Here is a 19414-nt window from a genome sequence, read left to right as displayed (position 1 = left end):
AGTTAACTGGGTGTGGTCGTGGGTCCCTCTACTCGGGAGGCTGAGGAAGGAGAATTGCTTGAACCCGGGAGGCAGAGGTTGCAGTGCGCGGAGATCACACCACTGCACTCCAGCCTGGGTGACAGTGCGAGACTGTCTCAAAAAAAAAAAAAAAAAAAAAGAGAAGAGCCTTATTAATAATATGAAGATGCAGTAACAAACTTCCTCTACTCTTTAAACTGTCAAATGTCATTGAGAATGGAATAATCTTTTCTTTTTTATGCCATTGAAAAATCTTAGAGTTTGATTCAGAGCTGCAACATAAATTTATGCTGAGTTGTTTTGTCCTCTGATATTTTAGAATTTTCTTATACTTTGATATTTTTACTGTGAAGTGTTCAGGTTGGCATTTTCCTCCAAGTTGTATGTTAATCATGCTTAAGGTTTGGTCTGTCTGGCTTAATGTTTGGTCTGTCCTAAAATTCTCTCCTTTTCCAGATTATCTTAGAAGACCTAGGACTCCAAAAATGTTTCCCCTGAAGGACGCTGAAATGGGAGCCTTTACCTTCTTTGCCTCGGCTCTGCCACATGATGTTTGTGGAAGCAATGGACTTCCTCTCACACCAAATTCCATCAAAATTTTAGGGCGCTTTCAAATCCTTAAAACCATCACCCATCCCAGACTCTGCCAGTATGTGGATATTTCTAGGGGAAAGCATGGTAAGTTATTTTCTTTTTTTTCCTATTTATGTTCTCTACTTTGTTACCCTAAGTTATAAATACTATATCCACTAAATACATAAAGCTATCATCAGTACCAGTGCACACGTGTCCTTCTTTCTCTCATCCTTTTCCCCCACCCTGCCTCTCTCTCGTACACTTCTCCATTTATTTGCAAATCTACCAGGTAAAATTCAAACTCTTTACTAGGTTATTGCATATAAAATCCTTCATCTAGTCCTTGATCTAGTCTGTGCTGTCCTCTTTCGATGTATTGCTTGTTGTTTCCACTAATTTAACCCTTCATGCCAGCCAAGCTGAGTTGCTTTGAGGTTTTTTGATTCACATATCCTTGATTTGGTAGTTTGCAATTTTCGCTCGTGGATTATGCTATGCTCCATTCCCTGCAATCTGAGCTAAGTCTCTTTCCTAAATTCTTTTATAGCTTTTATCACATTTTATTATTTTCTATTTAATTTTTATCCTCTGAGGATTCTTAGTTCTTGAGGATAAGGACCTTTACTTGTGACCTCAGAGCACTCAATAAGTGTTTGTTAGCTGAATGAATGAATTAACAACTGTATTTGAATGATTAATGTTTCTCAGATCTGAGAATCAGGATTTTTAATTTTCTTTTTCAGGGAAACCGTCTATTCTTAAACATATTTCTTTATCTATATGAAGGAAATGAAGTTCTAATGTTAGAAACTTTAGAAGAATTATCTAACAGTATATTTTATGATTGAAAGTAATGATTTTGGCAACTGTCTTCAAATGAAAAGGGAGTCAGTAGATTTTTTTTTTAAACTCCATTAGTCTTTTTATATAGCAGCCCATTTAGAGAACTGAATTAGAAAAGTTGAACCCTGTTGGTTAAAAAGTCAGTGTTTGAGGAAGATGTTTACTGCGTTTTTAGTAGTGTAATCAGGTTCTTTCATTCTCCACTTAAAGATTCGTATGGTGGCAATATTTTTAATTATTTCAGAATTATTTTTGGAAGCTTAATTGCAGGGTAAGGTTGCATTTCTTAAAAATATTTTAAATGCATTTCAGTGAAATGTATTTAATTTTTCTAACATAAAATAATTTGTAGACGTAAAAAAATCTGAAAGTGAACCCTATGTAGTTGGTGATATTCAACTTTTTTCCCTATAAAAGTGGCAATTTTATGTGTTTCAACCTAATATTAAAAACCCTGATAAATGCAAACTATGTTTTCTTTACTGTTTTGCTGAAAATAGACTAAACTGTACTTTCAAGTTCCCTGGTTTATTTCTCTTAAAATATTTACTCTGAGAATATTTGTGTTTTATAGACTGAGTAGAAATTTTTTTTGTAATGATAATTATTAATCGTTAAAATTTATTGAGCGTTTATATATATCAGGCAATATTCTTAGTGTTTTACATATTTTAATTACATATTTTAATTAACTTAATCCTTGTAACATTACTGTGTGAAAGGAACTAGTCCTGTCATTTTACAGATAAGGAAATTAAACCACAGAGCAATTAAGTCAAGGTTCACAATTAATTCATCCAAGGTCACACGAAGGAAATTAAGGAAAAATGGGCTACTAATACATTTTATTATTTTTTGAAAGATTGTACATGTTGCTGTAAGTGTATAATAATGCAAATATTGACAGAATTCTAATCAGAGCTATTCAGTACCATAAATACTGTTGAGCTCTACCACATACCTAGTGCTGTAAATAGTTAGATGTTGTCAGGAGGCTTCGTGAGAGATTTGGGAAAGAGTGTGGTAAAAAAAGTTAATTGTCTAGCAGATGATAAAAAAAAATTTGTTTTTTCATATTGACATATAGGTATATACACACAGACATGTTAAAGTATACATTATTTTATTGAGACTTCTTTTACTGTTCAAGGTTGCCTTTGATTGATTGATTCTGCAAATATTAGTAAATGCCTGTCATGTTTGGCTTAATCCCTCAAGCAAGAGCATGGGTGGTGCCATGTTGAGGCCTTAAGGGTCTCTCTCTGTAGGGAACAAATTGGGAGGTTAGAGCTGATAGAAACCTAGCTTTGAAGCAAAAGTAATAAAGGTGCCGATGAGTTGAAGATTTATTTAGGAACCTGTCTTTCTTGTCCACTGCTTTGACAAACATGTACACTGGGGTTATAATACCTTGATAGACCCTTGCCTGATACTATGGCCCTCCTTGTGCTAGATGCCAAATATACAAAAATGAGTAACTCATTACCCCAGGTCCCAAGTCAGCTTCAGAAACAGTAGAGAAAAATACAACCATGATAATATTAAATAATACAGTAATAGTTGTTATACTAGGTGATGTACAATGTGCTATGCTATGCTATGGGAGTACAAAGAAGAGAATGTTAATTTTGTGTTGAAGAATATCAAGGCCAAGCATGGTGGCCCATGCCTATAATCCTAGCACTTTGGCATGCTGAGGCAGGAAGATTGCTTGAGGCCAGGAGTTTGAGACCAGCTTGGGCAATGTAATAAGATCCTGTCTCTATCAAAAAAAAAAAAATAGCCAGGCATGGTATCTTGTTCCTGTAGTCCTAGCTATTCAGGAGGCTGAGGCAGGAGGATCATTTGTGACAAGGAGTTTGGGGCTGCATTGAGTTATGATCATGTTACAGGAAAGGGTCCCAATCCAGACCCCCAAGAGAAGGTTCTTGGATCTTGTGCAGCAAAGAATTCAGGGCAAGTCCATAGAGTAAAGTGAAAACAAGTTTGTTAGGAAAGTGAAGGAATAAAAGAAAGGCTACTCCATAGCCAGAGTAGCCCCAAGGGCTGCTGGTTGCCCATTTTTATGGTTATTTTTTGATTATATGCTAAACAATGGGTAGATTATTCATGCGTCCCCTTTTTAGACCGTATAAGGTCACTTCCTGACGTTGCCTTGGAATTTGTAAACTGGTAGGAGTGTAGCAGTGAGGACAACCAGAGGTCACTCTAGTGGCCATTTTGGTTTTGATGGGTTTTAGCTAGCTTCTTTACTGCATCCTGTTTTATCAGCAAGGTCTTTATGACCTGTATCTTTTGCTGACCTCCTATTTCATCCTGTGACTAAGAATGCCTTAACCTCTTAGGAATGCAGCCCAGTAGGTCTCAGCCTCATTTTACCCAGCCCCTATTCAAGATGGAGTTGCTCTGGTTCACACGCCTCTGACAGTCATGCCACTGCACTCCAGCCTGGGTGACAGAGCTAGACCCTGTCTCTAAAGATAAGAAATAATAAAATATATATATATATTAATCAAACTCATATATAAAAGGTTTTGGTGGGATAAAGGACTTTAGACCACAGAGCAATGGCTCTTCTGTCTGTTATGTTTTATTTGCCTACATTCATTCATTTTGATGATGCTGGTGGTCTCAAAGAATTAATGGATTTTCAAAAGATGTTGGCCTTTTATTGTTGACATATTTCTAGGAAACAAAGTCTTAATATTATTAATTATTCTTAATTTTAAAAGACATTTATGTCTCTTGATTAATTACAAGCTTACTTTTTTCAAAAATAATTTGAGACAAGATGCAGACATTCATACAGTATTTTATATGTAGTACATGAAAGAAAAATAATCAAGATGAAGATGTAAAAAAGGAAAAAAAAAACTTTCTCTACTCTCTTATGCTTAATGGTAGGTCCCAGGAATCAAACTGATAAAAGGCTGGTTAACAGGAGAAAAAAACAAACAAACCCAGATTTAATCTATAGGCACAGATTTCACAAAGAAATGCAACTCATGGAGGTAGTTAGAATTGAGGCTTATATACCATCTTCACAAAGGGAAATAAAGTATAGAGAAGAGGGTAGACAAAGGAAGAGGGGTTTGGGATTTGAGAAAGTGACTCAGAAATGCATGGTAAATAAGAATTACTTAGTAAGTTTGTTATGTAGATAAGAGTCATTTTTCTCTTCCTAGTGTAGGAGAGGATAATTTCCAAATGGAATTTATCAAATGGAAATTCCTTTCATCTTTACAGAGGGAGATTTATGTTCTGCTTAGACAGAAATGCAGAGAGAAGAGAGCTAATTGCCTTCACTCAAAATCCTTATGTCAAAGTGGGATATTTTGAGATGGCATATTCTGATTTTCTTCAGGGAGAAAGGAAACAATAAGATTTGAGGTTAGTAATATTAATATTTTTAGTTGGACTATAAATTTGGTTGTATACTTCTTATAGGCCAGGGCAAAGAAGTAAATCTAACTGCTTCAAATTATTTTTATAATGAGGCAGCTTATTAAGAAATTAATTTCTAGATACTTAAACGTGGAAAAAATATCAATTTAAAGCTTTATAATGTTTGTACAATCTGTTGTCTAGATGAACTATGGAGACTATGGTATAGAAATTTATTTGGTATGAGGATCTGAGATCTCTGATCTGATCTTATGTCTATTGTTATGGGTTTGCTTTATTGTTCTTTTTGGTGTTAATCTCTGAACTGGGAAGTCTCTGTAGCTTTTTGTCCCCCACCTTTTTTTGTGTGAGGGAGGTACACTGAAGAATGAAGAGGTTCATAAACTTAGAAAGGAGAGCTTTATTTATCATAAGGGTTATAGCCTCCAGGGTGACCACTGTGACAGGCTGGGAAGCATAGCCTTTTGCGAGAAGCTTGAAACAGACACTTTGAGGGAGGGGCAAAGGGAACAGAAATTTATACTGAGCAGAGTGGCCAAATATACATATTCAGTAAGCTGTGGGAGGAGTCATGAATATTTATGAAAGGAGAACCGTGTGTATGTGCATTTAAACTTCATTCCCCTTCAAGCCCCTTCATGGGTCCCACATATAAAAAATGGCAATGCTAGCATCATCTGAGGGTCATGATCCGAGGTTGGAGTTTTTGGCCCTCTGACGTCAAAGGTGGAGCAGAGGACACGAAAACCCTTACTGCTTATTCTTGGTAGACTGGCCAGAACCACTCCATGGTTGGTTATCAGGCAAATGGTCGCTTATCAGGCAAAAAAGAAGGGGTAGTGTCAGGTAGTTGGTTGATATCAGTTGTGGAATCTTTTGAAAGGGCTGGTTTTTGTTAAGTCCCTAGGGAAGAAAGCCTAATCATGGTTAAGGGGGTGGGGTATAATGAGGTTGTCTGACCCTAAGTCCTATCATGGCTGAGAACTCAGTTTTCAAGTTTACTCTGGGGTCCCCTTGGCCAAGAGATGGTCTCTTCAGTCAGTTGAAGGGCTTTGAAGATTATTTTTAGTCTACAGTAAACATCTAACGAAATGAAATTTTAAGTTTAAAATTGCAGCTTCAGTAGGCTTTGGGAGGTCTGTGAACCCCTTCAAATTACATATAAAATTGTGTATGTGTATATACATATGTACACATGTGTTTGCTGAATAATGAAAATGCATAGTTTTTCGCAGGTTTTCAAAAAGGATTCCTAATGGAAAAAAAAGAAAAAAGGGCTTAAAAGCACTGGTGTAGAGTATCAAGGGGTATGGAGAGATTATCTTTTTTACTTAAAGGCTAACTTGAGAAGTTCTAATGTCAGGTACTAGACTTTTCAAAATTGATTTGACCTGTACCTAGTGTTGCACCATGTCATATATTTCCCAATTAGGAGACCCACAGTCAGGGCCACTGTGTAGAGTTTTGCCTCACTGCATAAAAGCTTCTGGATAATGGAGTAAGTGGGAGCTGAAATCTGATTCTCTAATTTATTCTAGGGGGAGGGGTGCTTTTTCTAATTTACTTAGAGAACTGTGAAGACTAGTGGTAACTATATCTAATAGTAGACTATAGATAGCTCCAGCCATTTGCTGAAAGCCCAGAAAATAACTTTCGGTGAGTTAATTTTTGTTCAAAAAATAATTTTTTGCCAAAGATTTGTATTTGTTACCTGGCTTTAGTGACATTAATTAGATGTTGAAAAATTACAGGGATCATTTGGAGCTTTTTACATCACCAAGCAATTAATAGATATTTTCAATCCCTGTATACTTCAACAGCCCTTACCCTTAATCCAGCTACAGATTCTAAAGAATTTCCAGTTGTAGGTTTATCCTATTTCCAAAACCATTCTTTGGTTGACAGTACAGTAGATGCTGAGTATTAACCATGGGTGGTGAACATCTGTAAATTTGGCAGAGGCCTGTCTTTCCACACTCTTTCCACCAAGAGCCCTTTGTTTATTCCCACTGTATCTGGAAGCTTCTTTGGAGCTTCACTTTATGTATTTGGGGTTTTTTCCTCTGTTCCTAGGCCTCCTTTTCTCAATTGACAAAATAGTTCTAAAGCTCCTTCTTTTCCTTCCTCTACCTAAACGGGCCTCTATAAACACCGAATTAGGAACTGCGTTATAGCATGATTCTCTTTGGGGAGTATTCTTCCTTATTTTCCCTGTGAACCTTCTTTTTGATTATCAAAGTCGGGTGGGAACTGATCCCCTTAGAAACGGTAATCGTTCTACTGATTGTTGTTCTCTGAGGCCAGTTCAACAGCATGGTTAGTCCCGTTAGCCCTGTCCACCATATTGCTGTTTACTCTGCTTCCCTGACTTGCCCTGCTCCTCCTGTATTTCAGCAGCCCTCTCTGCTAGGGTAACATAGGTCATGAATATGTGTAAAGTTTATATATTCTAAGTCTAGTTGTCTGAAATGAAAATATGGATTGTCATTAGGCTAGGGAATTTGATTATCTTGTTTTTATTGGCAATGTTTAGCATTCTGAAAAGTTGTGTGTATAAGGAATAATTTACTGTTAGAGTAATTGCTTATGTAAAAGTCTGTTTGTTCCGAAACATTCTAGTCATTTCAGTTGCATCTACTTTGAAAAATTTGAAGTTTCTGATGAACAATCTCCTTAGTGAAAGTATTTCTCAATATGAACACATATTTTTCAATGGTGTAATACCGCATGACTTTGATTTGTGTCTCCTCAAAGAATTTTGATTTTGATTCTACTTTTCCTTTTTTATTCTGTTCTTGCTATGCAGATATCTTGCTATTGTTAGTCATGCCCCCTCCCACCCTGCATGTTATTGTTAAATCAGTAACAATTGACTTCTTACTTGGAGTCACATACTCTTGTTACATGTGGTCTGTTTTAGTAACATTATGTTTTCACATGTTATGTTAGCTCAGAAGTCTAGCTTTCACTGTTTTCTATAGATCATTCAAAACTAATCAAAGATGATAATATTTCTTGCTAACTCAGCAGGATGAAGTTTTTAATCTCAGGAATGGCAAACATTTTATTAGAGTTTGAGAATTTGTTTTTTTTCTAATAGAAGAAAAATATCTTTAGGAGAAAAAAAGCCAGTAAAGCCTGAAAATACTATGTTAACAAATTTTATCTTTTCTTGTGAGCTTGAAATCTCAGCTGTGTTTAGAAGCAGAGTGAAGATGGTAAATGGTAGTGCATCCTTTTTTATTTGGTATTGATTATCCAGAAATCTTTCAATGATTGCTGGTGGAATCAAGAATAAAAATTATTTTATTTGAAATTAAAGTAGAGAATAATAGAATTATATGGAACTATAAGATAATTTATTCTGTATCTCTAGCATATAAATTTTCATCTGTATTAGTTTCATAAGAGAAACAGAACAAATTATATATATAATTATATAAGTTATTTATATAAGTTATATGAATATATAAAAAAGAATTGCTGGGAATTGGTTTGCATGATTGTGGGGTGCTGCTAGGCAAGTTTGAAATCCATGAGGCAGGTCTTCAAGAAGGACAAGCTGAACTCTTGGGCAGAAGCTCAAGCTGTCATCCACAGGTGGAATTTATTGTTCTTCATGGAAGCTTCAATTCTGCTCATATTTATTTATTATTTATTTATTTATTTTTCAGAGACAGGAGTCTCACTATATTGCCCAAGCTGGTCTTGAACTCCTGGCTTAAAGTGATCCTCCCGTCTCCGCCTCTCATGTAGCTGGGATTATAGGTGTGAGCCAGTGTACTTGGTTTTCACTTCTGCTCTTAAAGGCTATTAAACTGATTGAATCAGGATTACCCTGATTATCTAGGATAATTTCCCTTCAAGTAAACTGATTATAGACTTTACTCATTTACAAAATAATTTCACAGCAACATCTAGATTAGTATTTGATTGAATGACTGGATTCTATATTCTAGCCAAGTTGACTCATAAAACTGACCATCACAGTGTTCTGGTACCAATACTATTCTTTAAGCATAATGTTTTTCTTTGTTGGTTTTGAACTGTATAAACACTTATTGAAATATCATATTTTAAAGGTGATGAGCTAGTCTCGATTTTTACTGTTAATAACAAAAGTGATGCAGTAAATATATTGTAATAACCCTTTATATTATTTTAAGACATTCATGACTCACCTCTTTCTCTAAATTTAAACAAAAAAGCCACTACTTTAAAAAACTTTATTTTACTTCCCCCTACTCCTTATTCAACTCCTTTATTCTTGCTTAAATGTGTGTTCTCTTCAGTTTCTTAGTGTTAACTTTGTATTAGCCTGTTTTCACACTGCTGATAAAGACATACCCAAAACTAGGTAATTTGTACAGGAAAAACGTTTAATGGACTTACAGTTCCACGTGGCTGGTGGGGCCTCACATTCATGGTGGAAGGCAAGGAGGAGCAAGTCACGTCTTACATGGATAGCAGCAGGCCAAAAAAAGAGAACTTGTGCAAGGAAACTCCCCCTTATAGAACCATCAGATCTCATGAGACTTATTAATTATCACAAGAACAGCATGGGAAAGACCTCCCCTGTGATTCAATTACCTCCCACTGGGTCCCTCCCACAACACATGAGAATTCAAGATGAGATTTGGGTGGGAACACAGCCAAGCCCTGTCAAACCGAAAACACACAGTTCAGGCTAGAGACACTACATCATACTTGTGGTTCCTCAAATCTTTGTTAGAAGGAAGGCTATTTCACAATTATTGTATATTCTACTCTTTAAAGTTCATCTTAGCATCACATTATTTTTTATAAATAATGCTACTACATTGATGATTTATATTTGGCACATTATGATTCCCAAATGCTTTATTCTGTGAAACTATATTGTTTTTATAACGTGTTATTTTTAAACAGTGGTCCAGAGATTTCAGAATGAAGACTCTCTAAAGATTTCTTAAAAAAAATGGTTCATATTAGAAATATTGTTTTGATATACACTCCATTATCTCTGGGAGAAACTTTGATGTTCTGCTGAGGATTATGGCTCAGCAGTATTAAAACTATGCTTAATAGTTCCACAGAATCTTGAAGCTTTGGCAAACACTTGTTTATGATATTTTGAAGGGGTTTCCAGAAGCCTGAAAAGTTTTAGTTGTGCCAGATACTTTGGAAATCTCTTATAGATATGGAGAATTATGAATATCCAATTTAAAATGGTTAATTAATGGAATATGCACATTTTAATAAATTATTTTGTTTTTGTTTTACATGAAAGTCAGTGCTACTGAGTTATACTGAGTTTATAACGTGGGCATGTAATTTTCTACACAGGACAGGGCTCTGTTTAGTGACTGTGGTCATATGAGATTCTTCATTTCTAATGGCCACATCATGCCTTTGCTAAAGTTAATTCATCTAACAGTTATCTTTATATTATATGCCTATATGTTGTAGGTGACATTCTAGACACCTGTGATGCAGTACACCTGTGTGCACTAGGCTCCTGTGATGTACTACTGTGATGCACCTGTGTGCAACTACTGATGCACTGCTAGGCACCTGTGATGAGACCCACCTCATTCCTGCCATCATAAAATATATTATCTGATAGGAAAAAAGATATCACAGTAGGCCCCCCCTTTTCCTCAGGGGATATGTTCCAAGAAGGCCCCCAGCACCCCCAGTGGATGTCTAAAACTGAGGATTGTACAGAATCTGATTCTCATCAGTCAGAACGTGTTTCTTCTGTTTATGTCTTCTACTCACAAATTTAATGCCTTTTCCATCTTAACTAGACACTTCTCTTGCAATGTGGTCATAATTTTGTAGTTTGAGGCGTGACAGCAAAACTGGCATGATTTTCTTTTTTCTTCACAATTTCACGAATAGAAAATTTCTTACCGTGTATCTTAACAACTGGTTTTTTTTCTTTCCTTATCAAGTCGAGAACTTTCACCTTTTCACTTGAAGGAAGCACTTTTCGTCTTCTTTTTTTTGTTGTTGTTTTTGAGACAGTCTTGCTCTGTTGCCCGGGCTGGAGTGCAGTGGCAGGATCTCGGCTCACTGCAAGCTTTGCCTCCCGGGTTCATGCCATTCTCCTGCCTCAGCCTTCGAGTAGCTGGGACTACAGGCGCCTGCCACCACGCCTGACTAATTTTTTTTTTTTTTTTTTCGTATTTTTAGTAGAGACAAGGTTTCACTGTGTTAGCCAGGGTGGTCTCCTGACCTCGTGATCCGCCCGCCTCCCAAAGTGCTGGGATTACAGGCGTGAGCTACCGCGCCCGGCCACGTCTTCTTTTTGGCATATATTAATTGCTGGTGAGAGATTTCACTGTGCTACTCAGAATGGCATGCAATTTAAAACTTAGGAATTTTTTATTTCTAGAATATTCCATTTAAAATGTTTGGAAACTGCAGAAAGTAAAACCATGGATAAGGTGGAGTTACTGATGATGCTGGCTGGACCAAAATAAGAATGCATACAAATTATTAGAGTTGAAGCAAGTGCTACAAAACAAAATTAAAATGTAGAATAGAGTATGTTGTAGGACAGCAAATCGATGTTGGGGGGACGAGAGAAGTGTCCCTTGAGGAAGTCACATTTAACTGAGCCCTGAATAATGAGTAATAATAAAAGCTAACAATCAGCTATTGCTTGTTATGTGCCACACACTATTCTAGGCCTTTATTATATATTAACTCATTTCAACCTCACAACAACCCTGTGAGGCAGGGGGCTATTCTTCTCTTCATCTTACAGAAAAAAACTGGCATAGGTTAGAAAATTTCCCTGAGGTCACATAGTTAATTAGTAGCAAAACTGGGATTTGGATCCCAGACAAAATAGTCTATACTCTTAACCACTATGTGGGAAAGATCATTTCAGGCAATAAGAACCCATGTGTAAGTGTCATAAGGCAGGAGGCCAGAAGGAAGATAAGTGTGATGGAAGTTGGTAAACTAAGATAAAATAACATAGATGAAGCTAGAGAAGGAGTTTCATATTCAGACTTCTTATGATTTTATCAGTTGGGCTTTAGTGTGAAAATATGTTGGAAAGAAATAGGAATTAATGTGAGAAGATCAGTTAAAAGATTGTTGTAGTTATCTAATGAGATGATGCTGGCTGGGCCCAGATTGTGGCAGATGGAGCAAACTATATAGATTCTAGAAATGTTTGAGAAGTAAAAATAGCAGGACTCTGTTTATTTGGATTTGAGAAGGGGAGATTACTGTTTAGTTGCTAGCTAGAGCAGTTGACTGGATAGTGATATCATTTACTGAAACAGTATTAAAGGGGACAGACTTCAACAGTAAATTATAAGTTGAAGTTTGGTTGAGTTTCAGGTGACTTTTATATTAAAGCCTATAATATAGGCTATAGAAGCCTGCAGTTCAGAAGAGAGTTTTGGGCTTGCAATAAAATCTCAGAGTTTTTCAGCCTTGGGAATAGATGAGAAAACAGTAAAAAAGACCTAGAATCAAAGGTGGAGGAACTGGTAGCATTTCAATTTGGGTAGAAGAGGTAAAGGTTTACAGAGGATACTGAGGGGAGGGAGCCAGATAAATGTAAGGAAAATGGACAAAACGTGGTAAGATGAAAAGCAAAGGAATGCAGCTTCTTCTTTTGGTTTTCTGATAATGTTGCCTGCTTTTTTCTTCTGGATTTTCACTGTTGTACTAAATTGCTTGGAGCTTACCTTTGCATACTCTTTTCTTTGTTAAGTAAATAACTTGACCTTTTATTGCATGGTTTCCTTTTCTTTTTCTTTTTTTCTCATTAAGTGTTCTTTTAAAGTTAATTTTCTTTAAATTCCTGTTAAATATTCCTGCTCACCTCTCTCTCTAGCTTCATCATTTGCTATTTCATTTTATTCCTTTTCCTCTACAATTGGAATCTTTTATCTGAAAATGATAATATTCACTTATAGCATTTTTAATTTTTGTGTTTCAGATCATTCTGTATAATCCCATTTCGCTAGACAGAGTAAACTTAGATGAGATCCAAGATAATACTTTGCTCCTGCACTTGACATGTCTGCCTGAACACAATTGTCCATCTCTACTTCCCCATTCAAGACCATGCCTTAATCCAATCATTACTGAACTATTTTATATACTAGATTTCTTACTCTGAACTTCCTCTTTCCTATCTTCTTCTGTCTCTTTTTTCTACCTTGGCTACTTTTTCATTTTCACCAAACTTTCATTTTACAGTTATCATTATTCGCAGTTTCTTTGCACCTTTACTTTATCTAGTCTCAGTCTCTGTGTTTTGTGTTAAACTTCTTCTTTATTTTACTTAGAATCTGTTTTGCATAGATACTGACAACACTCCAACTTCTTTTGAACCAAACTCCTCAAATAACCTTGTCAAATCCCCAAAAGCTTGTAAAGCCAGTTGTACTTTTCTTTTATTCCTCTTAGATTCATTATCAAACATCATGTTAGTGACTTGGAATAATGGATGAGGCAAAAAAAAAGTATAGGCTGGCCCTTAGAACTGTGCCATCTTGATCAGTTGATCTGTTGGAAAATAAAAATGACATCATTAATGTTGATCATGTCTACCACTGTTTTATAATATTTAATCTCAACTGTTGTTCGGTTGACCCTTGAACAACATGGGTTTGGACTGCACACATCCACTTAAATATGCATTTTTTTTCCAATGAATTTATATTGGAAAATTCTTTGGAGATTTTTGACAATTTGAAAAAACTCATAGATGAACCATGTAGCCTAGAAATATAGGAAAAAATAAGAAAAAAAGGTGTCATGAATCCATAAAATAAATGTAGATACTGTTCTGTTTATGTGTTGTCAATAAGGCTTCAAGTCAAGAGTAGGCAATTAGTAGTTAAGTTTTGGGAGAGTCAAAAGTTATAGGTGATTTTTGACCATTTAGGGGGTTGGCACCTTTAAGAACCCCCTGCATTGTTCAAGGGTTAACAATAATTCTAGGTTGAATTTCTTTCTCTATAGTTATGATTCAGATCATTTCTACTTTTTTTCAAGTTTCTGAATGCAATTTCAAAGGTCTGTGTTTAAAACCAGAGTGTCAAGCAATCTGTACCTAGCTCCTTTTCCCTTCTTTCAAAATTCTTTATATATTCATCTAATCTTTTACTTCTTTCTTTCAATGTGTGTCAGAAGAAGGGTGAGTTATTTTTTCCCCAAGGACAGTCTTTCCACCTATTTTTCCTGATGTACGTAAGAAAAACTCTAGAGGAAGAAAAATACAAGAGAAAAAAATAGTTATTGTTTTATTAGATGTTTATTATCCTATATACTTGGTAATAATGTAGTTAATATAGAGTTTGAAAGGCTCTTTTAAAATATTGTTATGGGTGTTATATATTAATATCATCAGTGGAGAGTATTATTTTGTTTTTAACATGTTGTATTGATAAAATATAACATGGGTTTGCTTTGTTTTTCTCAGAACGACTAGTGGTCGTGGCTGAACATTGTGAACGTAGTCTGGAAGACTTGCTTCGAGAAAGGAAACCTGTGAGGTACTGTATAGTATCAGAACAATTAAATGAAAAGCAGAACTTGGCGAACAAAAAGGCGTTTTGTTTAAACTGCAGGGGTTTGGTTTCTTTTGTTACTTGTTTAATGATAAAGGTAGGTGCAAATTTTCATTTGAGAAAATTTAATTTACAGATTACATATGATTTCAGCATTAACATAGTCCAGTGTTCATCTTTTGTGAGGTAGGCATTCTCTGAAATATTTCACAAAAAATTCTTCAAAAGGGGATATATGAAAATTTGAAACCTTCTTAGTACTAAGCATTTCACTAGCTGAGATTAAGATTATTTTCCTGGCCAGGCGCCGTGGCTCACGCCTGTAATGCCAGCACTTTGGGAGGCCGAGGCGGGCGGATCACAAGGTCAGGAGATCGAGACCATCCTGGCTAACACGGTGAAACCCTGTCTCTACTAAAAATACAAAAAATTAGCTGGACTTGGTGGTGGGCACCTGTAGTCCCAGCTACTCCGGAGGCTGAGAAAGGAGAATGGCGTGAACCCAGGAGGCGGAGCTTACGGTGAGCCGAGATTGCACCACTGTACTCCTGCCTGGGTGACAGAGCGAGACTCCATGTCAAAAAAAAAAAAAAAGATTATTTTCCTGTATTTTTAGTATAAGAGTGGGGCTTCACTATGTTGGCCAGGCTGGTCTCAAACTCCTGACCTTGTGATCCACCCGCCTCACCCTCCCAAAGTGGTGGGATTACAGGCTTGAGCCACCACAGTGGGCATGGTGGTGTGTGCCTGTATTCCCAGCTACCCAGGATGCTGAGGCAGGAGAATTGCTTGAACCCGGGGGGCGGAGGTTGTGGTGAGCCCCGATGCGCCACTGCACTCCAGCCTGGGCAAAAGAGCACGACTCCATCTCAAAAAAAAAAAAAAGATTATTTTCCTGAAAGGATCACATGGTAACTTCAAATAGGATACTTGTATTCCTAGGGACACAGTGAACTGTGTTAAATAAAGGTCACATTAAAGAGTAGGGAGAAATATTAATCATAGCTTGGATAAAATTTAATGATACAGTTTAAATGCAATTATTTCAAAGACTCAATAAATTTACTCTCTTGGCAAGGAAAGTATGTGGTCTAAACTTTTATTACAAATATACTATTAAATGAACTTCTTCACAGATTTCCTGAAGTGACCTTAAAATTATCAAAAATCTTTCTTAATGTATAAATCAAGTTGTATTAAACCAATAAAACATCTTGCCACGAGTGTTTATAGATTTATAATTATCCATCCTAGTTTTGAAAAATATTGTTACTCTGACTGGTTAATAGTTTTCCATTACCACAATATTCTAGATGAAAAATCTTTTTCAAGGGAAGAAAAGCATTTATCTTAATAAATGGTAGTAATTTGATAGAAGCAAAACAAATAAATTGAATAAAAGTGCTATTATTGCTCCTTTAAATGATTTGGTTTTGGGTAGCCTCTAGAATGAAAAATGCAGATACCATGTATATACCAGCAGTCCCCAAACTTTTTGGCACCAGGGACCAGTGTTGTGGAAGACAGGTTTTCCATGGATGGAGGGTGGAGGGATGATTTTGGGATGATACAAGTGCATTACATTTACTGTGCACTTTATTTCTATTTTTATTATATTGTAATATATAATGAAGTAATTATACAACTCACCATAATGTAGAGTCAGTGGGAGCCCTGAGCTTGCTTTCCTGCAACTAGAAGGTTCTATGTGGGGATGATGGGAGACAGTGACACCCAAAGTCTGTTGCTTATGTTCAGTCTGCTCTGTAATCTCGTTTTGGTTGCTGTCACTGCAGAAAACCCTGCTTCACAAAGATAGGATGTTGGAAATGGAAGCAGGCTGAAAAGGAGTGATCTTGTGCCAATCTTGGGATATTCTGTCTTGACTTTAATCTAGAATGTATGGAGATTTGATATTGTCTAGTTGATCCTCTTCTAGCACAGATGAAGTCAATTCACCTGGTTTATTCACAAATGGGTTGCGGATCTATTCCTTCCCAGTTCAGGGGTCCTTTGTGGTTGGGAAGTAATACTTAAACTCTTTTGAAAGCTGAGATAGGTGATCTGCGCCAGTTGGGAGAAAGAAGGCCCTGGCTCAGCCTCTTTCAAAATCTCTGCTAATGTTTGAAACATGTCAGAAATCCCAGTGTTCACTTGCCACCCCCATAATTCCAGTTTGGCTTTGAATGCAGCCACTTTATCTGCGAACTTGAACAGAGTTGTTCTCTCCTGAAGTGACAGATTGAGTTTGTTGAGCAGGTTGAATATGTCACATAAGGAAGCAAGCTTTGTGACCTATTCCGTGTCACTGAAATGTGCTCCCAGTGGTGACTATTTTTCTAAAAGAAATCTCTGGAACAGCTCTCATAACTCAAAACTCTGGCCAGTGATCCACCTTTAGAAAGCCACCTACTTCTGTGTTTAAGAGAAGACGTGTATGCTCTGTGTCCATCTCCTCACAGAGCTGCATGAACAGATATGAGTTAAGGGCATGTACTTTTTTTTTTTTTTTGAGATGGAGTCTTGCTCTGTCGCCCAGGCTGGAGTGCAGTGGCGTGATCTTGGCTCACTGCAAGCTCCTCCTCCCGGGTTCATGCCATTCTCCTGCCTCAGCCTTTTGAGTAGCTGGGACTACAGGTGCCCACCACCACGCCTTGCTAATTTTTTCATTTTTAACAGAGACAGGGTTTCACCGTGTTAGCCAGGATGATCTCGATCTCCTGACCTCATGATCCACCCACCTCAGCCTCCCAAAGTGCTGGGATTACAGGTGTGAGCCACCGCGCCCAGCCAAGGGCATATACTTTAATGAGGTTGATAATTTTAATCATATCCTGCAAAACGTTGTTAAGTTCAGGTGACATTTTTCAGGTAGCTGGCATTTCTGTATGGATGACACAGTGCATAGACTCACATTTAGAAGCAACCTTTTTGACCTGAGAAGTGAAACCAGAAAGCCGTCCAGTCATGGCGGCCGCTGTGTCTGCATATACCGATGTAAAGTGACCAATTCAGTTTCTCTGATATTTAATCATTCAAAGACTTGAATAATTCTGCAGCTGTGGTGTTTGTTAGCAACAAAAGTGCACATAAATATCCTCATGCATATCCTCCTGAAAAATATATTGCACAAAAGCAAGCATTGTTGCATTGTTGTCAACATCGGTCGACTCATCAGTCTGAATTGTGTACCATGGTGACTCATTAATTCTAGCAATTGTGCCTCAATATCCTCTATTATTTCATCAGTTTGTCTAGTTCTGGTGCTAGCCGAAAGAGGAACACGTGCTACCTTTTGATCGGCATCCTCTCCTAAAAGTTCATGACAGATGTCTTTAGCAGCAGGCAGGATCAAATCTTCACCGATAGTAAAGGGCTTCTTAGCTTTAGCTATGTGGTTAGTTGCTAAGAATGATGCTCTTAGTGTCAACACATTTGATGAAGTGGTGGCTTTCAATAATTACTTCAGTTCTTCGTGTTCATGTTTTTTTCTTTTGAAAAACTGCGAAGACTTGTCTTTTAATCAGGCTGCTTGGTCTCCATGTGGCAAAGCAGTTTTGAAGGTTTTATGGCTTCATTGGATAGCTGGTCGCCACATAGCATACAAAGCATACTTGGAGAATGTGAATCATCTGTTACAATGAACCTATAATTTTAGTAGGACTGTTGATATTTTCTTTTAAATGAAGCTTTCTTTTTGTTGGCAGTCTTAGAGTCTTCTGCTGTCTCATCATGGGGTCTTTCCCCCTTTTTAAAGAAGGTCTCCAGTGATGTTTGGTTTTTACTCATTGTGACTAGGGGTTAGCTTGTAGGCTTATCAAAACTGTGACCAAGACAAGTGTGCAGTGCGGGAAGGAGGTGCAGATGGAAGAGGTAAATAAAATAATAGGCAGGCCATGTGCAGACTAAAATAAATGTTGCATTTTGACTTAAAGCCTGCCACCAGATGCAGCTGTACACTTGAAGTACATCAACTCACTTGCCACTCCAAAGCCTACCACCAGATACAGCTTAATTGTCACTTGCCTCTCACTGATAGGGTTTTGATGAGTCTGCAAGTAATTGATTTATTATGGTCTCTGTGCAGTCAAACTTCTATTAATGTTAATCTGTATATGCAGCCACTCCCCAGCGCTAGCATCACTGCCTCAGCTCCACCTCAGATGATCAGGCGTTAGATTCTTATAAGGAGCCTGCAACCCTGATCACTCACATGCATGGTTCACAGTAGGGTTCGTGCTCCTATGAGAATCAGTGCTGCTGCTGATCTGACAGGAGGCAGAGAGCTCAGGTGGTAATGTAGCGATGGGGAGCAACTGTAAATACAGATGGAGCTTTGCTGGCTTGCCTGCTGCACACCTCTTGCTGCGCAGTCCTAGGTACAGGGCCCAGGACTAGTCCATGGCGTGGGGGTTGGGAACCCCTGATGTACACTATAGCCTTACATCCTTCCTTAGAAAAGTCTAATCTGACTATAGGTAAGAAAAATAACTTTTATATGTATTTAGAAATAGTTTAACCTTATTTAGTAAATGTGTTTTTATAGTTATAATTTTTGTAATGTCACTAATCTCTGATTTTTATTTAAAAGAATATATTATTCCGGCCGGGTGTGGTGGCTCATGCCTGTAATCCCAGCACTTTGGGAGGCCGAGGTGGGCGGATCACGAGGTCAGGAGATCGAGACCATCTGGCTAACATGGTGAAACCCTTTCTCTACTAAAAATACAAAAAATTAGCCAGGCGTGGTGGCAGGCGCCTGTAGTCCCAGCTACCCGGGGGGCTGAGGCAGGAGAATGGCGTGAACCCGGGAGGCGGAGCTTGCAGTGAGCCGAGATCGCGCCACTGCACTCCAGCCTGGGCAACAGAGTGAAACTCCATCTCTACATAAATAAATAAATAAAACAATATATTATTCCTTGCTCACTAGTTCAAATTTACAGGCTCCTGCTGCTAAAAAGCAATTTTCTTTAAAAGCTAGTTGACATTAAAATTGAAAACCAATTATGCCCACAACTTTAGGTAAGAAAAAAATATTTTAG

General features: G+C 37.3%; 2 protein-coding genes across 11 annotated transcripts in view; one reads left to right on the top strand and one right to left on the bottom strand.

The window, feature by feature from the left end:
- The window catches only part of TBCK (TBC1 domain containing kinase), a 277680-nt gene that overhangs the window by 7096 nt on the left and 251170 nt on the right, over positions 1 to 19414 (top strand). For 8 of the 9 annotated variants that reach the window (XR_010156332.1, XM_016951969.4, XM_001170662.7 and 5 more), the window contains exons 2-3: positions 478 to 699; positions 14285 to 14357. Coding sequence is in view for 7 of the 9 variants with exons in the window: in XM_016951969.4 (XP_016807458.1) it covers positions 507 to 699; positions 14285 to 14357 (266 nt within the window). In the remaining 2 variants the exon portion in view is untranslated. Of the gene's footprint in view, positions 1 to 477; positions 700 to 4686; positions 4831 to 14284; positions 14358 to 19414 lie in introns of those variants that run through there. The other variant, XM_063808991.1, reaches the window with a different exon arrangement.
- AIMP1 (aminoacyl tRNA synthetase complex interacting multifunctional protein 1) overlaps positions 1 to 19414 on the bottom strand; it is a 109499-nt gene that overhangs the window by 38382 nt on the left and 51703 nt on the right. The window lies entirely within an intron of this gene.

Source organism: Pan troglodytes, chromosome 3 (assembly GCF_028858775.2).
Source record: "Pan troglodytes isolate AG18354 chromosome 3, NHGRI_mPanTro3-v2.0_pri, whole genome shotgun sequence".
NCBI lineage: Eukaryota > Metazoa > Chordata > Mammalia > Primates > Hominidae > Pan > Pan troglodytes.
This window is presented reverse-complemented; position numbering and strand designations above follow the sequence as displayed.